Source organism: Mirounga angustirostris, unplaced genomic scaffold, assembly GCF_029215605.1.
Source record: "Mirounga angustirostris isolate CCGP_5_RB_7025 unplaced genomic scaffold, mMirAng1.0.hap1 SCAF_10, whole genome shotgun sequence".
NCBI lineage: Eukaryota > Metazoa > Chordata > Mammalia > Carnivora > Phocidae > Mirounga > Mirounga angustirostris.
The window spans coordinates 75,086,724-75,109,962 of record NW_026991718.1 but is presented as its reverse complement, the minus strand read 5'-3'; the positions used below and the strand labels follow the sequence as shown (position 1 = coordinate 75,109,962).

At 39.5% G+C, this 23,239-nt stretch overlaps 1 protein-coding gene across 3 annotated transcripts in view; it reads left to right on the top strand.

Annotated features, from left to right (window-relative positions):
- PLEKHH2 (pleckstrin homology, MyTH4 and FERM domain containing H2) overlaps window positions 1-23,239 on the top strand; it is a 106,447-nt gene that overhangs the window by 42,286 nt on the left and 40,922 nt on the right. For all 3 annotated transcript variants that reach the window (XR_010405723.1, XM_045885091.3, XM_064572553.1), the window contains exons 8-16: window positions 863-1,824; window positions 4,816-4,891; window positions 6,189-6,283; window positions 6,890-7,034; window positions 9,708-9,844; window positions 9,955-10,065; window positions 10,232-10,318; window positions 11,908-12,066; window positions 21,255-21,335. Coding sequence is in view for 2 of the 3 variants with exons in the window: in XM_045885091.3 (XP_045741047.1) it covers window positions 863-1,824; window positions 4,816-4,891; window positions 6,189-6,283; window positions 6,890-7,034; window positions 9,708-9,844; window positions 9,955-10,065; window positions 10,232-10,318; window positions 11,908-12,066; window positions 21,255-21,335 (1,853 nt within the window). In the remaining variant the exon portion in view is untranslated. The remainder of the gene's footprint in view (window positions 1-862; window positions 1,825-4,815; window positions 4,892-6,188; window positions 6,284-6,889; window positions 7,035-9,707; window positions 9,845-9,954; window positions 10,066-10,231; window positions 10,319-11,907; window positions 12,067-21,254; window positions 21,336-23,239) is intronic.

The window sequence follows — 23,239 nt, the reverse complement described above, 5'->3', positions numbered from 1 at the left end:
TTTTCTTTTTTGAGAAGTCATTTGGATTTCCCTTCCACTTTCTAATAGTCAGTTGAGTATAGCTTGGTACAGCCAAGGTTGCCCATCCCGAAGCTCTTGCTCACTTGCAAATTTAACAAATTGCCTGATACCAAATCATCGAGCTTATTTGTTCAGCCTCTAGTTCCTTGTTATGAAGGTTAAATATATGTTTTAAAAGTTCCTCTTGTACTCTTTATAAATTGTACAAATGTTTAGTTCGCTGTTTATGAAGCCAGTGGTTCATTCTATTAATTATATTCAAAACAAAAGTAAGCCTCATCGAAAGACATTGTTAAAGAGCATTATTCTTGTTATAAAACACACTTGGAGATATGAATAAGCCAAGTAGAGGCAGGAAAGCTTTTCTGTGTTTATGTTTCTTCGTGGCTTTGCATATTTCATGTATTGAAGCTTGGGAACAAAGGTTGTTTTTTTTTTTTAGACTATAACTTTATATTTATTATGTTTAAATTTTCTTATGATAATTTTGAAATTTAGTTGAAAGAGGGCTGTCCTTTGCTTTGCTTTAAAATAGAATTAGTGGTGTCCTTTGATGGTTGCTTTCTTTGATAGAGTTGCCTTTTCCCCCCAACATGTTTCTTTGTAAAAAGCAGTTTAATTTTGATACTCTTCTATTGAAGTGCTAGGGCTCCTATTTTATCTTAAAGCTTACAGTTTTCAAAGTTGGGTTTAAACAAGACATACAACTAAAAAGGGATAATGTAAATTAACTTTAGTCATATGAAAATTCCAGTTTTTACAATGTAGTTTCATAAAGCTAAATGTACAGAAAGATTACATTATCAAAGGCAACGTGCCAATATGATGTATACTTTTCTAGAAATGGAAATTCCAGAAAAGTCGGGCGAGAACCAAATTCAAGAAAACAACCTGGGTCAGAGAACGTTGCATCAAACCCCTTGTGTCCTGGAACAGAATCGGAAAACAAGAACGAGCTTTGCAACAGATGGTGGTACATCCCAGAATTCTGGGGCTCCAGGGAGTGACTGGAGCTCTGATGAGGAGGACGGGAGCAAAGGAAGATCCAATTGCAGGTACACGTCCACTCTTTCCAGTCACACGTCAGAGGAAGGGGTCCAGTGTAGCAGAATGGGCAGCGAGGCGTACCTGACAGCATCTGATGACAGCAGTTCTATATTCGAAGAAGAGACTTTTGGCAGAAAGAGACCAGAACACAAGAAGCTGTATTCTTGGCAACAGGAGGCACAGTGGAAAGCTCAGAATTGTCCTCTCATAAAGGGAAATTCGGAATCAAGTAAAAACGAGCACGATAGTTCGTCAGATGAACTGAATAAAAAATTTCAGTCTCAGAGACTGGATTATTCATCGTCGTCGAGTGAGGCCAACACCCCCAGCCCTATTTTGACTCCAGCTTTGACTCCCAAGCATCCTAATTTGCTCCCTGGAAAAGGTACACAATTAGTGCCTTCATCAAACCTCCCGCCCCCAAAGTTAAGGATTCCTAATGTGTTCAGCATAAGTGTGGCACTAGCCAAAAGGCACTTAAGCCAGCCACAGTTAAGTTCCGATAGGATGTTTGGTACAAACAGAAATGCCATAAGCATGATACGCCCACTCAGACCTCAGGAAACGGACCTTGATCTAGTTGATGACAACAGTACAGAAATTTTAGAGAATATGGACACCAGTTGTGATGACGGATTGTTTTCCTATGACTCCCTGGAATCCCCATGCTCCGAAGACCAGGAACCCTGTGACTCGGCCAAGAAGCCGGCATGTGGCAAACCGCCCACCCCGCCCCTGCACCGCTTTCCCTCTTGGGTAAATGAACACGTGCATGCTGGTTTTTAACTAACCCCCATTTTCCAGTTTTACTTTACTTCTTTTCCTGTGTCTTTTAGGATCCAGATTGTTCTGAAACATCTCAGCTTTCAGAATGCCGTTTTCCCTTCTCTTTTCCAACTAGCTGTGAGTCAGTTGAGAAATAAGGTGAAGACAGGTGGGAGATCAAAATATTACCTTTATTACTGAGAAAACTGATTTTAGAGAACTGGTGGGCAGATGAGCTTTCCGACACTGAACTTGGAATTCTCTAGATTTATAAACCCAGTCCCAGGTAGCGCTGGACCTCCAGAGGCTTCCTCAGGAGATGCTTGCCCCTCCAAAGTAGCTTACGGCCAGAGAAAGAACAAATGGTGTCTCCTGAGCCATTACTTCTCAAGAGAAGGGAGAGAGACAGGTGCCTGCCCAGTTTCTCCTTCTAAGCCTGCCAGTCACGTTAAGCCGTTCCTTCTTCTTGGGAGGGAGAAATGAATGGTTGGAGAAGGATCTGGAATATTACTGGAGTTGCCTCCATATGGAAGGAAATATCAGGGGTGGGGAAAAAGGGTTTCTCTTACCTGTGTAATACTTTGGGCAAATTTGGAACCAGGACACTTAACTCTTATTGGTTATCAGTTTTTTAACTTAATCATTTACTTGATTGACTTTAAGAGAAATTTAATTTTACTCTTCATGAGCTTATAAATCCATTACTTTAACCAAAAGCATCTTCCTGTGTATCTAGAGTACATTGAAATTTCTTCCATTGAAAACACTGACCATTGGGCGCCTGGGTGGCTCAGTCGGTTAAGCGACTGCCTTCAGCTCAGGTCATGATCCTGGAGTCCCGGGATCGAGTCCCGCATCGGGCTCCCTGCTCGGCAGGGAGTCTGCTTCTCCCGCTGACCCTCCCCCCTCTCGTGCTCTCTCTATCTCATTCTCTCTCAAATAAATGAATAAAATCTTTATAAAAAAAAAAAAAAGAAAACACTGACCATTAATACAATAGTTAACCCATCATTGTGTGATTCTTTCTAGGAATATCTATATCACTATATTTAAAAAGTTATTCTTATATTTGAAACAAACTGAAATTATCTGTCTTGTAGATTTAACTTTTCCTTCACATATTGACATAGTTTAACCTTTGGCCTCCAGAGAAGCATCAGGATTGCAGTATTTTTGGGGCTTGGGGGTCATATTTTGTGGTTATTATTTTTTTTATTTAGTGACCAGTGTGATTTTAAGCAAATTAAGGCAGCCATGTTTTCCTACTGTAAATTCGGACCTTGAGATGTATCTGCTCTTACTTACTTTCAAAAGAACATTTCTTTGCAGTGCCTACATGAAACCGTCTGCAGTTCATTATTAAATTATGGATAGCACAAAAAAGTAGACATTATTAGCATGTGAATCTCTGGAATTTCAATTATGTTATCCTTTAGGCAGTGAGGATTTGAAATTTTTGCTTCTTTTATTATGTTGAGATTTTCAGAGATTTAGGTTAGGCTTTTCATGTTCGCTTTATTTGGCAAACCATTTTCCTACTCTTTTGCCTTTCTCTCTTCAGTTTGTCTTCTGAAGCTATTCAATCCTGAAAAAGTAGTAGTGCTTTTCAAAAGCCTTCTAGCAGCCTGGCCAAGTTTGAGGTTTTATTTCGCTGTTTGTTAGGTATTTTCAGGTTTCAAGGAAAAGAGATGTATTCCAGTTACCTCAATTTATGAGAGTTTATTTTAAGGATTCTTAAGAGTTTATTTGAAGGCACAGACCATCCTCACTGAACTGGAATATCTTTCAAAATACAATAGTTACTGTAGTGGGAAAACGTGAGGATTCAGCAGCACCTCTAATAGTCATCAATTCCTTAGCAACAGGTGACACCCGATGCCCCGGACCAGTGGCTTAGCTTGACCTCTCCCATCTGCAGTGACTCTTCTTGTCTCACTACTGCTAACTCCTCTCCTCCACTCTGTCGTGCTTCCAGCTGCCTCTCATCTCCTGCTCACTGCCCTGTGTTTACACATCTTAATGTTCCGCTGACTCTGCTCTTCCTCTCTGTGTGCTTATCTCACAATCCTGTTCTCAGAGAAACCGCATCTGATTCATTCACTCAGCCATTCTCCAAACCAAAGCGTCTCAGACAGTTGGGATCTCCTGCCCGTTACCTAGCAGGCCACTGGCTGGCACAGTCCTGAAGAGGACTGCCTTAGTTGCCTGCTATGCCCTGGTCCAGGCGACCATGTCCAGGTTAGATGCAGTGCAGAATTCAGGACATGGTGATTATGCGTTAAGAACAGCCCGGAATCCCTTTCCTTACAGAGGGCAGGGCTAATAACCTTTCCAGTACCCATCTCAGAGATTTCTCTCAAAGAAGAGAAAGCCAAATAACAACCTGCTTTTGGAATAATATTATAAATTCCATTGCCATTCTCAAATTCATTTTTTATTTGGCCTCAGGTGTTCCTTCTATTTCATTGAAATGTACGTTGAAATAAGGAGAGGATAGCGCTTAATGCTACTCTATGATTTCTGACTTCCAGATTTTTCTCCTTTCTCTCACCATAGTCTAGAATAGTAGGATATTAAAGGTATTATTTATGTGTAGTCAGTGATTATGAATGGTTTCTAACCTCATGCTACAGCCATTCGAAGTTTTCTGGGGTTTTTTTCTTTACCCATGTTCTAGAATGGTAGAAGACTGTGGTGTTTATGTGCAGTGATCATGAATAAGTTTTCTTACTTTTTTCCTATCTCTTCAAAAGAACTTAAAATACCAAGCAAAAACTTGGGAACAAAGATAAATAATGGAATGACTAATGGATGGAAAAGGTCTGCTGTGCTGTTCGCATATTTGAGTTGGCGCTGTTGAGAGTTTTATAATAATGCCCCGCTCTGCTGTATATTAAATGAAGAACAAATGAAAAGCATGTGTATTGGAAGTAATCATGTCTTTGCTTTAAATATCCAGTTTAAATCTCTCTTTTACATCAGGAGAGCAGAATTTATGCTGTAGCCAAATCAGGCATGCGAATGTCTGAGGCCTTCAATATGGAGAATGTTAATAAAAGTAAGTGATTTTGCATGCTACAATGTAGATGGATGTTGGGGACATAATGCTAAAGGAAATAAGCCAGTCACGAACAAATAAATACTGTATGATTCCACTTCTATGAGGTATCTAAAGTGGTCACATTCACAGAAACAGAAAATGGAATGGTGGTGACTAGGGGCTGGGCGGAGGGGGGAGTGGGGGAGTCGTTGCTTAATGGGTTTAGAGTTTCAGATTTGCAAGATAAAAGAGTTCTGGAGACCCAATTCACAACAGTGTGCCTATAATTAACACTAACTGACCTGCACACTTACAAATGGTTTAGGTGGTAAATTTAATGTCATGTGTTTCTTATTACAATAAAACATGTTTAAAAAAATAAGTGATTTTGTATTCCCAGTTCACTAGCCAACAACTTTCTAAATGTCTGAAATCATTGGAATAGAATTATGTAAAACTTTCAGAAAATGATTTCTAAGGTTGCCGGTTTACATTTTAAAGTTGAAATTCATTGTTACCCAATATAGGGGCACATCCATCTATGTTCAACTCTTTTTGTTTTTACCTAAAATAGGAGAAAGCAAAGAAGCTGTGGAGTTTTAGCTGTTTAAAGCTGCAAAAATATCAGTCTCTATATCCTTTTTTCCATTTTAAAACACATTCCTTCTTTCTTTCTTCAAAAAAATTTTGAAGAAGCAAATGCATTCCTATTATAAAAAGTAAAACCAAACAACAGCAAACTGTCTGGAATAAAAAGAGAAATTTTCCTGTGGTTCCTTCTCTTAGCCTCCTCCGTATCCAACACTAATTCAAATCTTAGAGGCAACCATTGATGTTCTATTTCAGCGATCTTCTGTTCTTACCGTTTGGGAAATTAGATTCTAAGTTTTCAGCATGAGTTCACCTGATAAACTCTTAAGCATGTCAGTGTTTTAACACCATATCACTAATAGAGCTATGAAGAATTGGAGAATATCTTCATAGGGTAGTGCTCACTGAATCAGCAGGTGCTTGTGCTATTTCTGCCCAGCCTGAGCAGGAGAGAGATGCCTGCTGAAGAAATAAAAGCTTTGATCCTTACTCTCAAAGAGCTTACAGTCTGGTTGGGGAAGTAGCACATGTGAGGAAATAATGAGCCATGGAAGAGAGTGTATCATTCTTACAGCAGACGAGAGAACAGTCATGCATGTTAATCCAACTTCTCTTTAATTGGAAATTTTGCTAGCTCACGTCCATAAGAAATAGACCTAAGTGCTAGAGAGAAGGGTTTTTTTTGTTGTGTTTGTTTTTTAAATCACTTTGTTTTCTGTTTCAGATTCCGTTGCTCTGTTGTCCTATACCACATCAGGACTCTATACCTCTCTGATATACAAGAATATGACAACCCCTGTGTATACAACTTTGAAGGGGGTAAGTCATTACTGTTACTGCTAAGCATGTAGCTCTCTTCATGGTGGATTGAGAAAACTGTTTATTCAAGCTCCAGATTCCATTCTTGACATTTTACTCTGACTCTCCCTTTATAGGAAGTTGTAGACATTCACACTAATATATCATAAAAAGAGAAGAAATGGAAAGATCTAGAGAAGATATTTATGCTTCTCAGAGTATTAGAGGTCTGGGCCCATTTTTATTTTACCCCATGTGATTTTCCACCCCCTCCATGGTGGTTAATTGTTTAAAGAAAATATCACTATTAATGATGTAGGGAAGGCTCCTAATTTGGAAAGATTTTTCTGTCACTGCCAGGGTTCTCTTCCCTTGCTTGAAGTACTTAATTAAAGTAAGTATTGTCAAGTATTAACGGCCTTATGTTTTTCAGGAATCTTTAATATTTGACAAATGCCTTGCTAATGAGAATTTGGGATTTAACAAATGACTTTGAAAATGCCAAAGTATATTCTTGTATTCCTTTAAAAAAAATCGTATTCCATGACTTCTGGTAAAACATTTCATGTCTAAAAAGAGAGGTGACTTTAGAGATGGACACATATAGGCTGTTGTGCTTTTCTTTAGAAGGCAACACAAATAAGCAGCAGCCCATTCCTGGATGACTCCTCTGGGTCAGAGGAAGAAGATGGTTCCAGATCCAGCTCACGGACGTCGGAGTCAGACATGCGCAGTCGGAGTGGCCCAGGCAGCCCTAGAGCCATGAAACGAGGTGAGGGAAAGTCTCAGGAGTACAAGACAACTCCACGTAATTCAGGATATTTAATAGGAATTTTATCTCCATAACAGGACTTTTTAAAACAAAGTACTTGCTTTGAACGAAGTGAAAAGAGAATTAGCCAGGACTAAGATGCTTATATTCTAGTCCTAGTTCTCTTCTTAATTCTTTTGTGATACCACCCAAGCCACATGATCTTTTTTGTTTTGTTTTGTTTAACCTTACCTTATCTATAAGAGAGAGATCACTTTATTACGGGAATAGAGTGAAATAATTGGCCAAAACAGAGTTTCTCTTTTAGAGTTAGTGTGTGGCATTTTGGATAATTTATGGGATAGTCTTATTTCAGCTAAATTTGTTATGCTGCTAAGTGATGGAAAATACACCTAAAAACTTGGTGGTTAATCTGATATTAGAATGGAAACCAACAGGGGCGCCTGGGTGGCTCAGTTGGTTAAGCGACTGCCTTCGGCTCAGGTCATGATCCTGGAGTCCCGGGATCGAGTCCCGCATCGGGCTCCCTGCTCAGCAGGGAGTCTGCTTCTCCCTCTGACCCTCCTCCCTCTCATGCTCTCTGTCTCTCATTCTCTCTCTCTCAAATAAATAAATAAAATCTTTAAAAAAAAAAAAAAAGAATGGAAACCAACAAAAACTTTATTTTGGGCATGTCTATGAGTTTTAGTAGATTGTGAAGAAATTTTTGGCATAGGTAGAGGTGACAGAGAGACATAATCACACTAAATGGCACCTGTATTTTATGAAAGCCTTTAATGCAGTGTGCTCTGTTGGTTTTCAAACCATGTTCCATGGAACCCCTAGGTAATCCTCAACCCCTCAACTTCAGCTGGAACTGTTCAATTTTCATAGACTTAGTATTTTGGGCTTCCACCAGCCTCTTTACTCCTACCTTGGCCCCCAACAGCCAGGATCGGGTTACATTACACTTTTGCTCAAAACACTGCAGACTCATAATGGTTATGAGGTGTTACGTGACTCTTATGTCTTTGATCTCATCTCCTTTCTCCTTCCTTGCTCAGCTCTGGCTACACTGACCCTCTTGCTCTTCCTAGAACATGCCAGGCATGCTTTGATTTCAGGACCTTCACACTAATTGTTTCCTCTACCTGGTATTCTTCCCCCCACATGTCTATCAGGTTAACTCTGGCACATACTATAGTGCTTTGCTCAAACACTGCCTTCTCGGTGAGATCCACCCTGAGCACACCATTCAAATTGCAATTCCTTGCTCTTCTCCAACTACTAGCTCTTTTAATTCCCTCTAGTCTGTTCTACGTTATATTTTTTCCTAGCACTTACTGCCTATTTTTGTCTGTCTCCACTGACTAATATATGTTCTATGAAGGCAGAGATTTTTCTGTTTTGTTGTCTGCTCTATCCCTAGCACCCAGGGGAGTGCCCAGCACACTGGCCCTGGGGCTGGGCGCCTGAGATTTGCACTCCACCATTGCTCCTGCCTAGCTATTTGACTTTGGACAAATATTTTAATTTAATCACTGGACCTTAGTCTCCTTAGAGAATGAAGGCATTAATCAAGATGCTCTCTGAGGTCCCTTATAAATCTAAATTCTGTTATTCTATGAAAAATAAAGGTATTATTATTGTCGTGACTTTTACTTGTGTTAGTCAAATAAACAAGAATAATGATATAGTGACATTGTCCTGACAAGTCCCTTAAATGTTAATAAACACTTTTAAAAATTGCCAGATACTGCAATGAATAATAATGTAAGTCCTTGATTTTATTATATTGAAAATCTCCAATTGCAGGGACCCTGCAAATGTGGCTTGCAACTTGTAAGTCATTTTCTAAAAAAAAGGCAAGTGAATTATCATGAAAATGTTCCCTTGAATTTTACTTTGTAGCTGCTGGCAAATGAAATAGTCTGTTTATATCTTTAAGTCTTATTGCTTCTCTTTTACAAAAAGATTTTTAAAATTTATAAACTGGTATATTCAACTTATATGAAAAATACTACTGAAATTATGAAGTTCTTTTTGATGTGGATTACTTTAAAAGTGATTACAAAAACTAAGTGGTTTAAAATGTCATTGTAGGGGTGCCTAGGTGGTTCAGCCAGTTAAACGTCTGCCTTCGGCTTGGGTCATGATCCCAGGGTCCTGGGATCGAGCGCCGCATCAGGCTCCCTGCTCGGTGGGGAGCCTACTTCTCCCTCTCCCGGGCCCCCTGCTTGTGCTCTCTCTCTCTCTGTCAAAATAAATAAATAAAATCTTAAAAAAAATAGTGATTGTACAAATTTTGATAAATTAAAATCAAACATTTGTTTGCCTATACATATATGTATCAATATGTAAATACACGTTTTTAATCCTTAATAAAAAATACATTAGTATCCTTGCATATATTTTATGTATATATATTGTACAGTTTATGTAAAATTTGCTGTGCTTGTAATCATACCAACATATTTATATTCCTGTGACTTCCTTGGAGGTTTGCTGATAATCCATACCCTTTAGTTCTGTTTTCTGCTTTAAAAGTTCTTTCTGGTGAAAGGTATGAGAATAAATCTAGTCTAGGAAGGCTTATGATTTTGGAATAGCTGTATTCCTTAGGAGAACTCACAGCTGGCATTTGGACCACCTGATTATTAAATATTGACTTAATTTATTTCTTTATTCATCTAGGTGTGTCTCTCTCTTCAGTGGCATCTGAAAGTGATTATGCCATCCCCCCAGATGCTTACTCCACAGACACAGAGTACTCACAGCCAGAACAGAAGCTCCCTAAAACTTGCTCATCATCCAGTGATAACGGGAAAAATGTAAACACTGAATCAGGTTTAAAAAAAAAAAAGAAACAAAATATTAATGAATCTTGTTAGTTTGAGCCTCCAAAAGGAAACTTAAATTTTTAAAATTTCTTTTTAATTAGGAACCACTGGAAAAATCTGGCTATTTATTAAAAATGAGTGGTAAAGTCAAGACTTGGAAGAGGAGGTGGTTTGTTCTTAAAGGTGGTGAATTACTTTACTATAAATCTCCGGTAAGTGGGAAGCACTTGCTGTTTACAGCTGAATTCCTCAAACTATAAATCAAACTTCTGATTGATTTTCTTCCCTGTAATTCAATTAATTATACAAAGCATTTCTTACTATTACTGTTACAGGTAATCAATCACTTTACCTTTCGGTTTTCTTCCTTTCCTACAGAGTGATGTAATTAGAAAACCCCAGGGCCATATTGAACTTAGTGCATCCTGTGGTATTTTAAGAGGAGATAACAAACAAACAGTTCAGGTACTTTATATTAACTTTTTTTTTTTCTTACTTTTTTGTATCATGCAAAACCCAATTCTTAATTACCCAAGCTAATAGAGAGGAGATTGGATGATTCAGTGTTTCTTTATTCATTTTGTGTTAAGTGCGATGCCTCAAAAACGTGTGAAACCCCAGGCCTTCTCAGTTAAAAATACAACATAAGCTAGGTTTGTGTTGAGTAACTGTCCACAGCACTTCCTTTGCCCTTTATCCCATACACTCATCTTTCCCTATACTTGATCTCCCAGCTATTCTCAGCTTTCCAACCGTCTAGCTATTTTAGGGAAGGCTTATCTGAGAAATGAATTCCCAATATTATTAGTTTGATGTACTACTAAATTCAGGAGAGCTTGCATTTTGATATAGAATCAGAAAATGGCATTTCTTCTATGAACTTCAGCTGCTATAGCATCTAAGTGGGAAAAATATTGGTGAGGAGAAGGCTGTCCTACTTCACACCAAGTCATACCCGAGACATAGCTGCTGGCCATTAACCCACACAATAAGGCCAGTCTTGCTAGAAGCCTACTAAATAAAACACTCTTGAGAGAGTTTGGTAAATGTGATTTAAATTCAGATACTTTATTTCTGAAATGCCTTCAATAATTATTATTTTCATATCTTGCTCCTTTGGGGAGAGGAATAAGGCTCATTATCAGTGTTTTCTGGAGATAATACTGAGAATTGCCCAAAAATGTAGAAGGGAGAATGAGGGAAAGTTTTGTCTTGAAGCATGGCCAGTAAGAATCATCTATAAGTGGGGCCCCTGAGTGGCACAGTCAGTTAAGCGGCCAACTCTTGGTTTCGGCTCAGGTCATGATCTCAGGGTCCTGGGATTGAGCCCCATGTCGGGCTCCGAGCTCAGCGTGGAGTCAGCTTGAGATTCTCTTCTCCCTCTAACCCTCCCCCTCCATGTACTCTCTCTCTCTCCCTTTCTCTCTCTCCCTCTCTCTTTCTCTAAAATAAATAAATAAAATCTTAAAAAAAAGAATCATCTACAAGCTTCTGAAATATTTGGAAATTTTGAAATGTGGTTAATTTAAGACTAAATTGTGGGTTCATAATATCTGACCACAGATTGTAAGAATTTCTCCTCTTCTAAGTAAGGTCTTCTTATTTTATTTATAATTGATTTCTTCATTTCTATAACAAATAACTCCTCTTTATTTGCTAAAAATATATTATTTTTATTTTTATTATATTTTTATATATTTTTATTATATTATATCACTTCAACAGCCAGGAGCCTGTAGCACATTTAAGGGAGAAAAAGAAAAGGTAATGAGTAACCACGATAAAAAATCATGACTCAAAAGCGTAATACTCTGAAATTTCAAAGTAAACTAAAGTGAAAAAATTATTTCAACACCAAGTTAACTATTGTAATTCTCACAAAGTCATTAAACTACTCTAAATTATTTATGGAGTCATTTTTTAGCACCTAGGATTCAAGGTATGGCATGTTTGTTTCTACGTTAATTAATGATGTTTTTAGGATAGACAGGGAAAAGTTAATAATCCTAAATCTTCAGAGTTTCCTTTCCTATCTCTTTCTCATCCCATTCTAGTTGACCACTGAAAAACACACATACTATCTGACTGCAGATTCTCCCAATATATTGGAAGAATGGATTAAAGTGTTACAGAATGTTCTCCGAGTACAAGCTGCCAACCCGCTTTTCCTGCAGCCTGAGGGCAAACCAACAGTGAAGGGATTGCTCACCAAGGTAGGACCTTTACGTGCATAGAAGTGTCCTAGGCAACTGGGGAGTTAGCCCCACTGATCATAAGTGGGTGTCAGAAAATATGTGTATTGAATATTTAAATTATCTTGGATAGGAAGGGTATTTTACTTAGGATACCAAATGTTCTTACCATCAAAAATTCCCTAACCAGAATTTTTAAAAGATAGTTGAAAAGCTTAGGAAAGTTGTTTAAAACATGTGAAAAACAAGCTTTTCCTAATCAGTAAGTAAAGGATAAAAATATCAATGGGGGAAAAGAACGAAGGACACAATGGGAAAGAAGTAGAGTTGGTAGACATAAAATATACAAATGATATTTTAAAAAATCTGCTCAAGGGGTGCCTGGGTGGCTCAGTTGATTTGGTGTCCAACTCCTGATTTCAGCTCAGGTCTTGATCTCAGGGTCCTGAGTTCAAGTCCCATGTTAGGCTCCACGATGGGCATGGGGACTACTTGAAAAAAATAATCTGGTCAAAGGGAGGATACTTTTTAAAATTATGAAATACAGTATTGACACAAATTAAGAAATCTGCTAGTGAGCATATTACTTTAGAGGCAATTTGGAAAAAGAAAAGAAGATGGCAATTTGGTAGTATCTTGATCAAAGTGTTAGTTCAGTGAATGTTTTCGAATGAAGAAATGAATAAATATTAAATGTTTAAAAACATTTATACAGACCTTTTCATCCAGCAATCTCAGTCCAAGAAATTTATACTTGGGAAATGGTCTTAGTTTGCAAAAGATTTAAGTGTAAGAATGTCCATCACAGCATGGTTTGTTTTTTTTCCTATTTTTAAAAAATGAGGTATAATAACTAAAATGCAGATCATAGGGCACCTGGGTAGCTCAGTTGGTTAAGCATCTGACTTTTGATCTCAGCTCGTGTCTTGATCTCAGGGTCGTGAGTTCAAGCCCCACGTTGGGCTCCACACTGAGCATGGAGTCTACTTAAAAAAAATAGTTAAAGAAAATTCATATCTTAAGTATAGAGTTTGGTGAGTTTTGACAAATATTTACTATCACTCTATCACAATATAGAACATTTCACTTGCCCCAGCAAGATTCTTGCCTGGCACAGTTTATAATGAAGAAAAATTGGCATCAACTTAAATGTAAAGTAGAGGATAGTTTAAACAAGTATGTATAATCAGATAATGCTTTACTATGCAGCCATTTAAATATTGTAAAAGAATACTTAGTGCTCTAGAAATATGATGCATTGTTAGTTGATAGAATAGACAGCAGTATTATATTATTAGCCCATTTTGTTATATATATAGAGAGAAAAATGTCTGAAAATGAAATATACCAAGATATATTGTAACTCTGATTTTATTCTTGCTTAATTCTGTTTTCTCACTTTTTTAGAATGAGGAAGAATTGGTTTATGCTGAGATAAATATTATTTTTCAATTTAAAAAATCCTATTGGTCACTTTAAGAAAAATACAATAAAATATTTACACATAAAATATCACACACAAAAACAACCTCTAAATAATCACTCATCATTCATGTGCTTTGTTTATGTAAGAAGTTAAAAATTTAGATTTAGACAAGCTATGTCACCATGTAATTTATACTTAGCATTAATGTGGGAACATAGATGGGTGCTACTCAATAATATTTACAGATGGACCAGCTACACCAAAAGTAAGAGAAAAAACTCACCAATACATTCAACAAGGAATTGTGCTATGTTTTTTCCAAAATGTTACATTACCATGAAAATGTTTTTTCAGTTACCCGTGACTTAGAGACTCCCTGGTATTATGCAAATATATATTTTCCAGTGAACACAGTGCTACTTCAAATCATATTCTTACTATAATTCATAATAACTAGTTGTCCTCTGATTTCAAGGACCATGTGTATCGAACCCTTAGACTTTAATGTGATCCTGTGGCTAAGGGTTTGTTACTTCTCCCACAGTCTGTTTGTTTGGTTGTTTTTACTTTATCCACATGGCATTGTCAGTTCCTGCACATTACATTTCTGCTATTCTCCGCCTCCCATCTCACAATTGCATTTTAAATGAAGATAAGTAGATGTGATTATCAGATGACTAAACCATTTGGGTTTGTAGACAGGATGCTTATTAGGTTTCCTTCCTACCATTTTTCATGTCCACCCCCATATTTTCACCCTCAGAGCCTTATAAGAGAAAAACTTCCCTCAGTTATTCTGAGTGACTTATTCTGAGCCCACATTCAGGCTACAATTTAAGATACTGTAGAACAGCACTTGAATACTTTGGAAGGGAGGAGATTTTTTCAGGTTGTCACATTGTTGTTAAGTACAGAAATATGTAGGTAGATGTTAAGAACTTGACTAATTTGATTCTGGATAGTCACTCTCGCAACTTTTATTTTAATGCTTAGGAAGAACATTTTCTGTCTAAAAAGTCATTTATTTAAAAAACAAAAATTTATTGAGCAGTTACCACGAGCTGGGCAATGGGCTGAGGGACATCAAGATAAACAGGCCATTGCCCCATCCCTCAGAGAACCTCATCATATATTGGGAAAGAAAGGGAAATAGCATATTATAATGATATGTACCAAGTGCAATTATTAGATGCATGGTAAGGTCACAGAGAAATCTAATTTAGGCTGTGGGATCAGGAACAACTTCTGGGAGAAGATTCATTTGTGCTGAGTCTTCAGGGAGGAGAAAGAATAGTTATACCAAATGGAAATGGGCAAGGAAGGTTTCCCAGGCTAAGAGACCGGGAGGACAAAGACAGAGTATCTCAAAGCAGTGCCATCTCCACTGAAAATAAGTCCTTTGGAGAAAAAGCTGGGAGGGTCCTGATCATGGAGGACTTTTTTGTCTTGTTAAGGACTTTATGCTTCACCCTGAAGGTGGTGTGGAACTCTTCAGGTTGGTAAACTGGGGCAGGGGCATATTCATGTTGTTATCAGATCACTCTGTGGCGAGGAAGGTGGATTTGTCGGAGGTAAGCTGGAGGTTCTAAGACCAGTTAGCAGAAGTGGTTCTTGTGAAGAGGATGAGACTCTGAACTGGTCATAGGGAAAGAGAGGAGAGGGTGAATTTAAATAATGGTAGGATGTAAAATCTTTGGTTAGATTTTTTGAATTCAGGGTCAGGAATTGAGAAAGAGAAGATTGGCTGGGTGAAAGATAAGAGAGCTCAGGGTGGGGCCCCTGGGTGGCTCAGTCACTTAGATTAAGTGTCCGACTCTTGATCTCAGCTCAGGTCTTGATCTCACGGTCATACTTGAGCCCTGTGTTGGACTCCACACTGGGTGTGGAGCCTATTTAAAAATAAAAAATAAAATAAAATAAATGAAAAGAGAGCTCAGAGAGGAGGGGCAGTTTTAGGCTGATTCAAAGGCTATTTTGGACCATGCCAATTTTTAGAACTTTGAGGATACCTAAGTTAAGAATTTAGAAGTCCAGCAGGGAGTGGCAACACCAGGCTACATCAGAGGAGGGGGCTGGGTTGGAGAGAAGGATTTGGGGAATCCTCAGCATGTATTTGGTAGTTGAATTCGTGACAGTGAGAGAAGTCACCCAGGGATATGTGTGTTGTGGCAGAGCAGGGGACTGCTGCTGGAACACCGGATTTTACAAAAGCTGAGAGCACATAAAGGAGATGTGTGAAGAGACCCTGGAAAGCAAGTCATGGGGGCCGGGGAGTGGAGTGTGTGACAGGAGGGAGTGGTCTGCAGTATCAGATGCTGTGGAGTGCTCACCAAGGAAGGTACATTGCAGTATGTTGAAAGATAAAGGGGAGATGAGTAAGTACAGTATTTGAGTTTGGAGGACTGATCGCACAGTCCAGCACATTAGAAGGAATGAACCTGAAGGGAACATGGTGTCAAGAGAAGCATTTTTAGGATAGCAAATGCATACCTTGAGTTTGCAAACTGAAGGGAAGAAGCCAGGAGAGAGGTGAAGAACAAAGCTCAGAAGTGGGTGGGTGGTGGGGCGCCTGGGTGGCTCTGTTGGTTAGGCGACTGCCTTCGGCTCAGTTCATGATCCCGGGGTCCTGGGATCGGGCCCTGCATCGGGCTCCCTGCTCGGCCAGCGGCCTACTTCTCCCTCTCCCACCCCCCCTGCTTGTGTTCCCCCTCACGCTGTCTCTCTCTGTCAATTAAATAAATAAATAAAATCTTAAAAAAAAAAAGGTGGGTGGGTGGGCATGGTAGGTGGGCATGGGGGAACAGCGTGGTGGAACAGCATGGTGGGTGGGCATGGGGGAAGGGCCAGGCTGGCAGAAAGGTGAGGAAGGATAAATATCTAAGTTTGTGGGGCGTTGAGTAAGATCCCATCTGATACCCTCAGTTTTCTTGACGAAGATTACTCCACAAGATAAAGTTATTTAGTGAGAACGAGGGAAAGGACTGAGAATAATCAGGGACATGCGGAAATACTCAAGGGCAGACAGAAAAATGTTAAGTGTTATCAGGGCCCACCTGACTTTAGTGATTTGAGTTCATATTGGTTATTTTTCTCTCATATCGTCATATGCCCAGAAATAAAAGCAGAGAACTTACATTGTAGTGATGTGGGAATAGTCATTTTTTTCTAACATATTATTATGCAAATTTTCAAATATGCAGAGAAGTTGGAAGACTATTTTACAGTGAACACCCATATTCCCACCACCTAGATTCTACAATTAACATTTTACTTGCTTTACACATATCTATGAAGATGATGATTTAAAATAAATGTTTTCTTATGGGCATTTTCAAACATGTGAAAGTAGAAGAAATAATAGAATGAACCCTTGGGCATCTGGATGGCTCAGTCGGTTAAGCGTCCACCTTCGGCTCAGGTCATGATCTCGGGGCCCTGGGATTGAGCCCCGCATGGGGCTCCCTGCTCAGCGGAGAGTCTGCTTCTCCCTCTGCCCCTCTCCCCTGCTCATGCTCTCTCTCTCTCTCAAATAAATAAATGAAATCTTAAAAAAAAAAAAAAAAGAACGAATCCTCATATATTTATCACCCAATTTTAAGTTATTAACTATGGCTAATGTTATGTCTGAAACCCCTCATTACCTTCCCTCCCTCTTCCCACACTCTCCACTGGATGACTTAAAAGCAAAAGGAGACGAAATTTTCTTGAGTGGATATGTTAGAAGCAGAGGACATAGGGCGCCTGGGTGGCTCAATTGGTTAAGCGACTGCCTTCGGCTCAGGTCATGATCCTGGAATCCCGGGATCGAGTCCCCCATCAGGCTCTCTGCTCGACAGGGAGTCTGCTTCTCCCTCTGACCCTCCCCCCTCTCATGTGCTCTCTCTCATTCTCTCTCTCTCTCAAATAAATAAATAAAATCTTTAAAAAAAAAAAAGAAGCAGAGGACATAACACAATCCCAGGCCTTGGAGTAAGAGTTGTTTTGTGACCAAACTCAGGGCCCGAAGTTGGTAGGGAAGGAAGAGAGGCCGAGAGAGAACTGATAAACTGGAATAAAATGGAAGAACCAGGGGACTTAAAGTTTGGAATGAGGTTAGAGAACAGGACTGGTTCCAGTAAGGAGAGAAGGAGGGGAGAGGGTTGAGAGCAGAGAATAGAATGTCAATTTCAGAAGTAGGCAGTTTCCAGTGAAGAAAAAAAATTGAGGGTGTGGTGGAGGGGATGGATGGCAAACATGGAAGGACAACAAAGGTCATTGGAAAGGAAAAGAGCAAGAAACTGAGTCCAGGAGGTAGAGAGGGAGTGAAGCAGAGGCTAGGGCAAGAGCATGGGCACAAGTCTTGGCTCTGCCACCTGCCCGTGCGTGACCTTGAATAGGCGACCTGCAGGCTCTGTGCCTTACTGTCCTCATCTGTGAAGTGGGGGGTTAATCATAGTGCCAACATCACGGGGTGTTGGGAGGATGAAATGAATTATTTAAGCATATAAAGTGCTTTAGAACAGTGCCTGGCACATCATAAACACTCCCCAAATGCTAGCTATTATTCTCACAAGATTTTCACATAGATATGGAAGTCAGCAAGGCTGGGTGGCAGGATTTGTGGTGGGGAACGCTACAGGCATGAGAATTTAGGAGGGAGAGACGACCATGGGAGCTTGTATTTTGTGTGATGACAGAGGCTAATCATTAGGGTATGATACACCGTGTCTTTAAAGTTTCAGACAGAACCTTTGTTATGGATTCAAGGTAAAAAATGATTCTTTCAATTATTTCATTTGCCAAAGCCCTAGGATTTGAGGTTGTCTTTAAACTTTTGTGAGGATTCTTCTAGCATAATTTGCTTTATTATGGATTTTTCAGAATAAGTCAGAGTTTTAAGAAATCCTAATATAATCAGAGGTACACATAAAAACAGATTGTGCTTTTAAGACAACTTTTACAGTGAATTGGCAAAGGTCTCTGTGAACTTGTAGTTCTTCAAAGGTACACATTGTTCTATTTTAAGGATAAATCATTTCAAAAGTATGCTCTCTACAGCCAGATGCATTATACTCCAGTTTTGATGAGAGGCCCTTCTGGATTTTGTTTAAAAGAAGAAGAAGAAAGAAAGGAAGGAAGGAAGAAAAAAACCTGGGTGACAAACTATTTAAAACTTACAGGAAGAAAGAAAGAAAGGAAGAAAGAAAGGAGGGAGGGAGGGAAGGAAGGAAGGAAGGAAGGAAGGAAGGAAGGAAGGAAGGAAGGAAGGAAAAAACCTGGGTGACAAACTATTTAAAACTTACAGGAAGAAAGAAAGAAAGGAAGAAAGAAAGGAGGGAGGGAGGGAGGGAGGGAAGGAAGGAAGGAAGGAAGGAAGGAAGGAAGGAAGGAAGGAAGGAAGGAAGGAAAAAACCTGGGTGACAAACTATTTAAAACTTACAGGAAGAAAGAAAGAAAGGAAGAAAGAAAGGAGGGAGGGAGGGAGGGAAGGAAGGAAGGAAGGAAGGAAGGAAGGAAGGAAGGAAGGAAGGAAGGAAGGAAGGAAAAACCTGGGTGACAAACTATTTAAAACTTACAGGAAGAAAGAAAGAAAGGAAGAAAGAAAGGAGGGAGGGAGGGAGGGAGGGAAGGAAGGAAGGAAGGAAGGAAGGAAGGAAGGAAGGAAGGAAGGAAGGAAGGAAAGAAGGAAGGAAGGAAGGAAAAAACCTGGGTGACAAACTATTTAAAACTTACAGGAAGAAAGAAAGAAAGGAAGAAAGAAAGGAGGGAGGGAGGGAAGGAAGGAAGGAAGGAAGGAAAAAACCTGGGTGACAAACTATTTAAAACTTACAGGATATTTGTCTGTAAATCTATGTTTCTAAATTTAATTAAACTAAAATATGTCTTGCCAAATGAAACATTTTTGTTTTTGTTCAAGCAGGATTCTAAATCCATCAAACTGTTAGATCGCGGTGTTTGCTTAAACCACAGCTTTGAAAGCCCAAAGGCTGGCTGTGTGTGTGGGTTTAAATGACATGTGTTTTATTTCTCCTTATTCATAGTGAGGAAGGAAGCATTTATTGAGTAACTACTATTTTCCTTTAATTACATGTTCTGCCTTGGTCATCACATCGGCCCAATAAGTTATACAATAATCCCACGTATGGACAAAAAGGCTGAGAGGTTAAGTCAGTCACCTGAGGACCTCCACCTAGCATAAGGCGGAACTGGAATTTAAGCGTTGGTCCTCTTGACCTCAAAAACCAGGCCTTTTTCTACTGTACTGACTTGCCTCCAGTAAAATCTATTGTGGCAGTTACTTTTCTTCTTCTCAGTGTATTACTGTCAGAACAGGCCATTTCAATGTAAGTCATCCCAAGGGCCCTGGAAAACATGCATGCCTCCCACCCTCGCCCCTCATGTCCCTTCCCCAATGACCTCTCCTCTCCTCTCACTGCTCAGTCTCAGACACACCATCTCCAGGCCTTAACTCTTACCCCCTTTGTCTGGAGTGTTCTTCCCTCAGATGACTGCATGGCTCATCCACCTCCTTCAGGGCCTGACTCAATGTCAGGGAGGCCTTCCTGAGCCCCTTCTTTTAAACTGTAAAACACATCCCCTCCCCTCTCCCCAAGCACTTCCTTCTCTTCTGCATTAGTTTTCTCCTTACTGCTTATCACCATGGGCAAGCCTGACAACGCATGTCAGGCTTTAGTTTTACTGGCCAGTGTCTTGGTTTCTAGGAGGCGGACCTCTCCGGGTTGAAGCGCACTCTTTTGCGGGAGAGAATCTAGCCTCAAGGCTTGGCAGGGCTGCCAGGGAAGTAGGATTATAGGGCAAGTGCAACCAGGCATGCCACATTCTCGGTCTGGAGCACTAGGGCTTATTGTAAATCTTATCCACTGGAGAGAATGGAGTTCTTGGTGTTTTTCTAGGCTTGACAGTGTGGCTGGGACTGTCTGGCAAAGATCTTCGATGCCTGTACCCGGGCAGGACTGGGGCAGGGAGGAACTCCCAGCAAGGATCCTCATAAAGCCACCATGATGAAAAACCTACAATATTCAGTAAAAGTTTTGATTAAATGTCTTCCACATGAAGCAGATATAAATGTAAACTTTTTGCGTTCTTAATGATGGTATAAAGCATACTGCTGGTTTCGTTGTCTTCCTCGCAAGGTTGTGAGCTCCTTGTGGAAGGAGCCTGTGTCTTATTCATATCCCTATTCCCAGACCCTAGAGCAATCTCTGACTATTCAAAGTCAGGAGCTAGATTCAAATTCTGTCCCACTCACTTAACATAGTTCTGACATATAGGCAGAATTCAGTATGTATTATAGAATTTAATATTATTTTATTATTTTGTATGAATCCTTCTGGAGGAGGTATCAAATGTTTTGAATGAATGAATCTTTAACATTTGGGAGAGCACTAGAATTTTTTAGATTTTAATCTTCTCATTTCTAACATTATTAGGAGGTTAACCCAGAGAGCCACAAGGTTATTGAAAATCTGTGAAATACGGAAACTATGAAATACACTTACTTGTAAAATAGGCATCTTGTTTTATCCGTCTTTGAATTCTCAACCCTAGGCATAGTATACAGCAAACATTTTTTAAGTGTTAAATGGTGAACACCAAAGCCAGACATGCCCTGCTACTGCTGGAACAGGTCAATCTTAAACTGCATTTGGACAATCTAGTTGGAATATCATTTATACCTTGAGCAAACTGGATACATACAGAGTTTCAGGTAGAGTGTATATGCTATACTTCAAGGTGTCCGAGTTCTGAGCTACATTTGTAATTCTTTGAAATATGATTTCAGGTAAAGCATGGCTACTCCAAAAGAGTCTGGTGTACTCTTATAGGAAAAACATTATATTATTTTCGTAGTCAAGAAGATAAGGTATGTATATATTTTTAATAAGCTTATTAGAGAAATTTTTGTTGGTTGTGGCTTAAAGTGTTCTCTTTCACACTTCCACTGCTAGCTAAAACTTTAGAATTTTTGATAAGGTTGAAATCTTGCATAAAATTTATTACTGCGGTAATCACATACTTACAGGGTTCTTGATTCTTAATTAGAAGTCTTAGCAACTTTTAAGGAATGCATCTTGGTCTTAAAAGAGAAAAGTCTTCCCCACTCCCAACTGTCAATTTCTCATTTTTCCCAGGTTCTGACAGACTAGGTAAGGTTGAAGGAAGGGGACAGCAAGATAGGAAAGAAAAATCTGGGGAGGGACAAGAATCCAGGCCTGTCCCAGGCCATCAAATCCCTGGATACCACTTTATCTATCCAGTGATTCTATCCATCTTCTACCTATTTATATCCTTGTATTCATTTTTTAAATTTTATTATGTTATGTTAATCACCATACATTACATCATTAGTTTTTGATGTAGTGTTCCATGATTCATTGTTTGTGCATAACACCCAGTGCTCCATGCAGAACGTGCCCTCTTTAATACCCATCACCAGGCTAACCCATCCCCCCCACCCCCCTCTCCTCTAGAACCCTCAGTTTGTTTCTCAGAGTCCATCGTCTCTCATGGTTCGTCTCCCCCTCCGATTTCCCCCCCTTCATTTTCCCCTTGTATTCATTTTTAAACTAATCTCCTCCCAAAAAGAACTTCAGTTATCTTCACTCTCAGAGGAAAAGATGGGATAGCTTTCAAAGGTGAAATGTATGCCCAGTTGTCACTGTGGGTACTCCGCATCAACTTTGGATTCCTGAGACTAAAAGCTGAACCAACAGGGGCCAAAAGGACTTGCACAGAATGATGCCAGCTACAAAGAATGGCAGTCTGTGACTGATTACTGTGTTAATGAGACCAGACTTCTTGCTCCAGTGACCATGTAGGTCAGTTATTATTTCTCTGTTCCATTTTCAGATGGCACTCTAGTTCTGACCAGTATGTATTTAAGATGCATGCCATTATTCTCAGTATTGCTCACGGGGTGGAAATTAACCCACGAAAAATGACACCTCTGAAGTCATGTGGGAAGATGCTAACATAAAGAGGCAACACGGATAAGCACAATACAAAATTGAACATTCAGTATAATCCCGACTAATTTTAAGTCAGGAAAACAGAAGGCACTCTGTATTCCAGGTCTGACAGTTCTAATATAGAGTTAGGGACATCCATCACTTTTAGAAAAGGTCTGTAACGTTTAGAAAGGTTGGGGGAACAGAGGCCAGGGAAGCTGCCGCTGGAGATCTGAGCCCAAAGCGCAGTGGCAGCTGGTCCTCCACAGCTTGGGAGAAAGCTCTGTGACGCTCCCATCAGCCCACGCACCAGACTGCAAGTGTTTCGAGAGAGTCACGACTTCTTCTCCCTTACTTTCCGCACCTCATGTAGGTTCTCTCAGAGGCAGGCCCTAACTGAGAACCCTGGAGAGAAGGGGATTCTGACAGACAGAGTTCCCAAGTTCTCTTCTGCAATTACTGCGAGATTTTAGAAGTGAATAGTTGGGATGGCGAATTTTTAGTTCTCAGGCTGGCACATCTACGTAAAAATATGCATAGCAAAAAGATCAGAAAGAACTATATGAAAAAAGGGGTGCCTGGCTGGCTTGGTTAGTGGAACGTGTGACTCTTGATCTTGGGGTTGTAAGTTCAGGCCCCGTGTTGGGTGTAGAGATTACTTAAAAATAAAATCTTAAAAAAAAAAAAGAACTATTCCAAAATGTTGAATAATTATCTGTGATGGTAGAATTTACGAATGATTTTTTTTCCTTCTCTTATACCTTTCTATACTTCCTATAATGTGTTTTATAAAGAGGACATTATTTAAAATTTGCTAAAA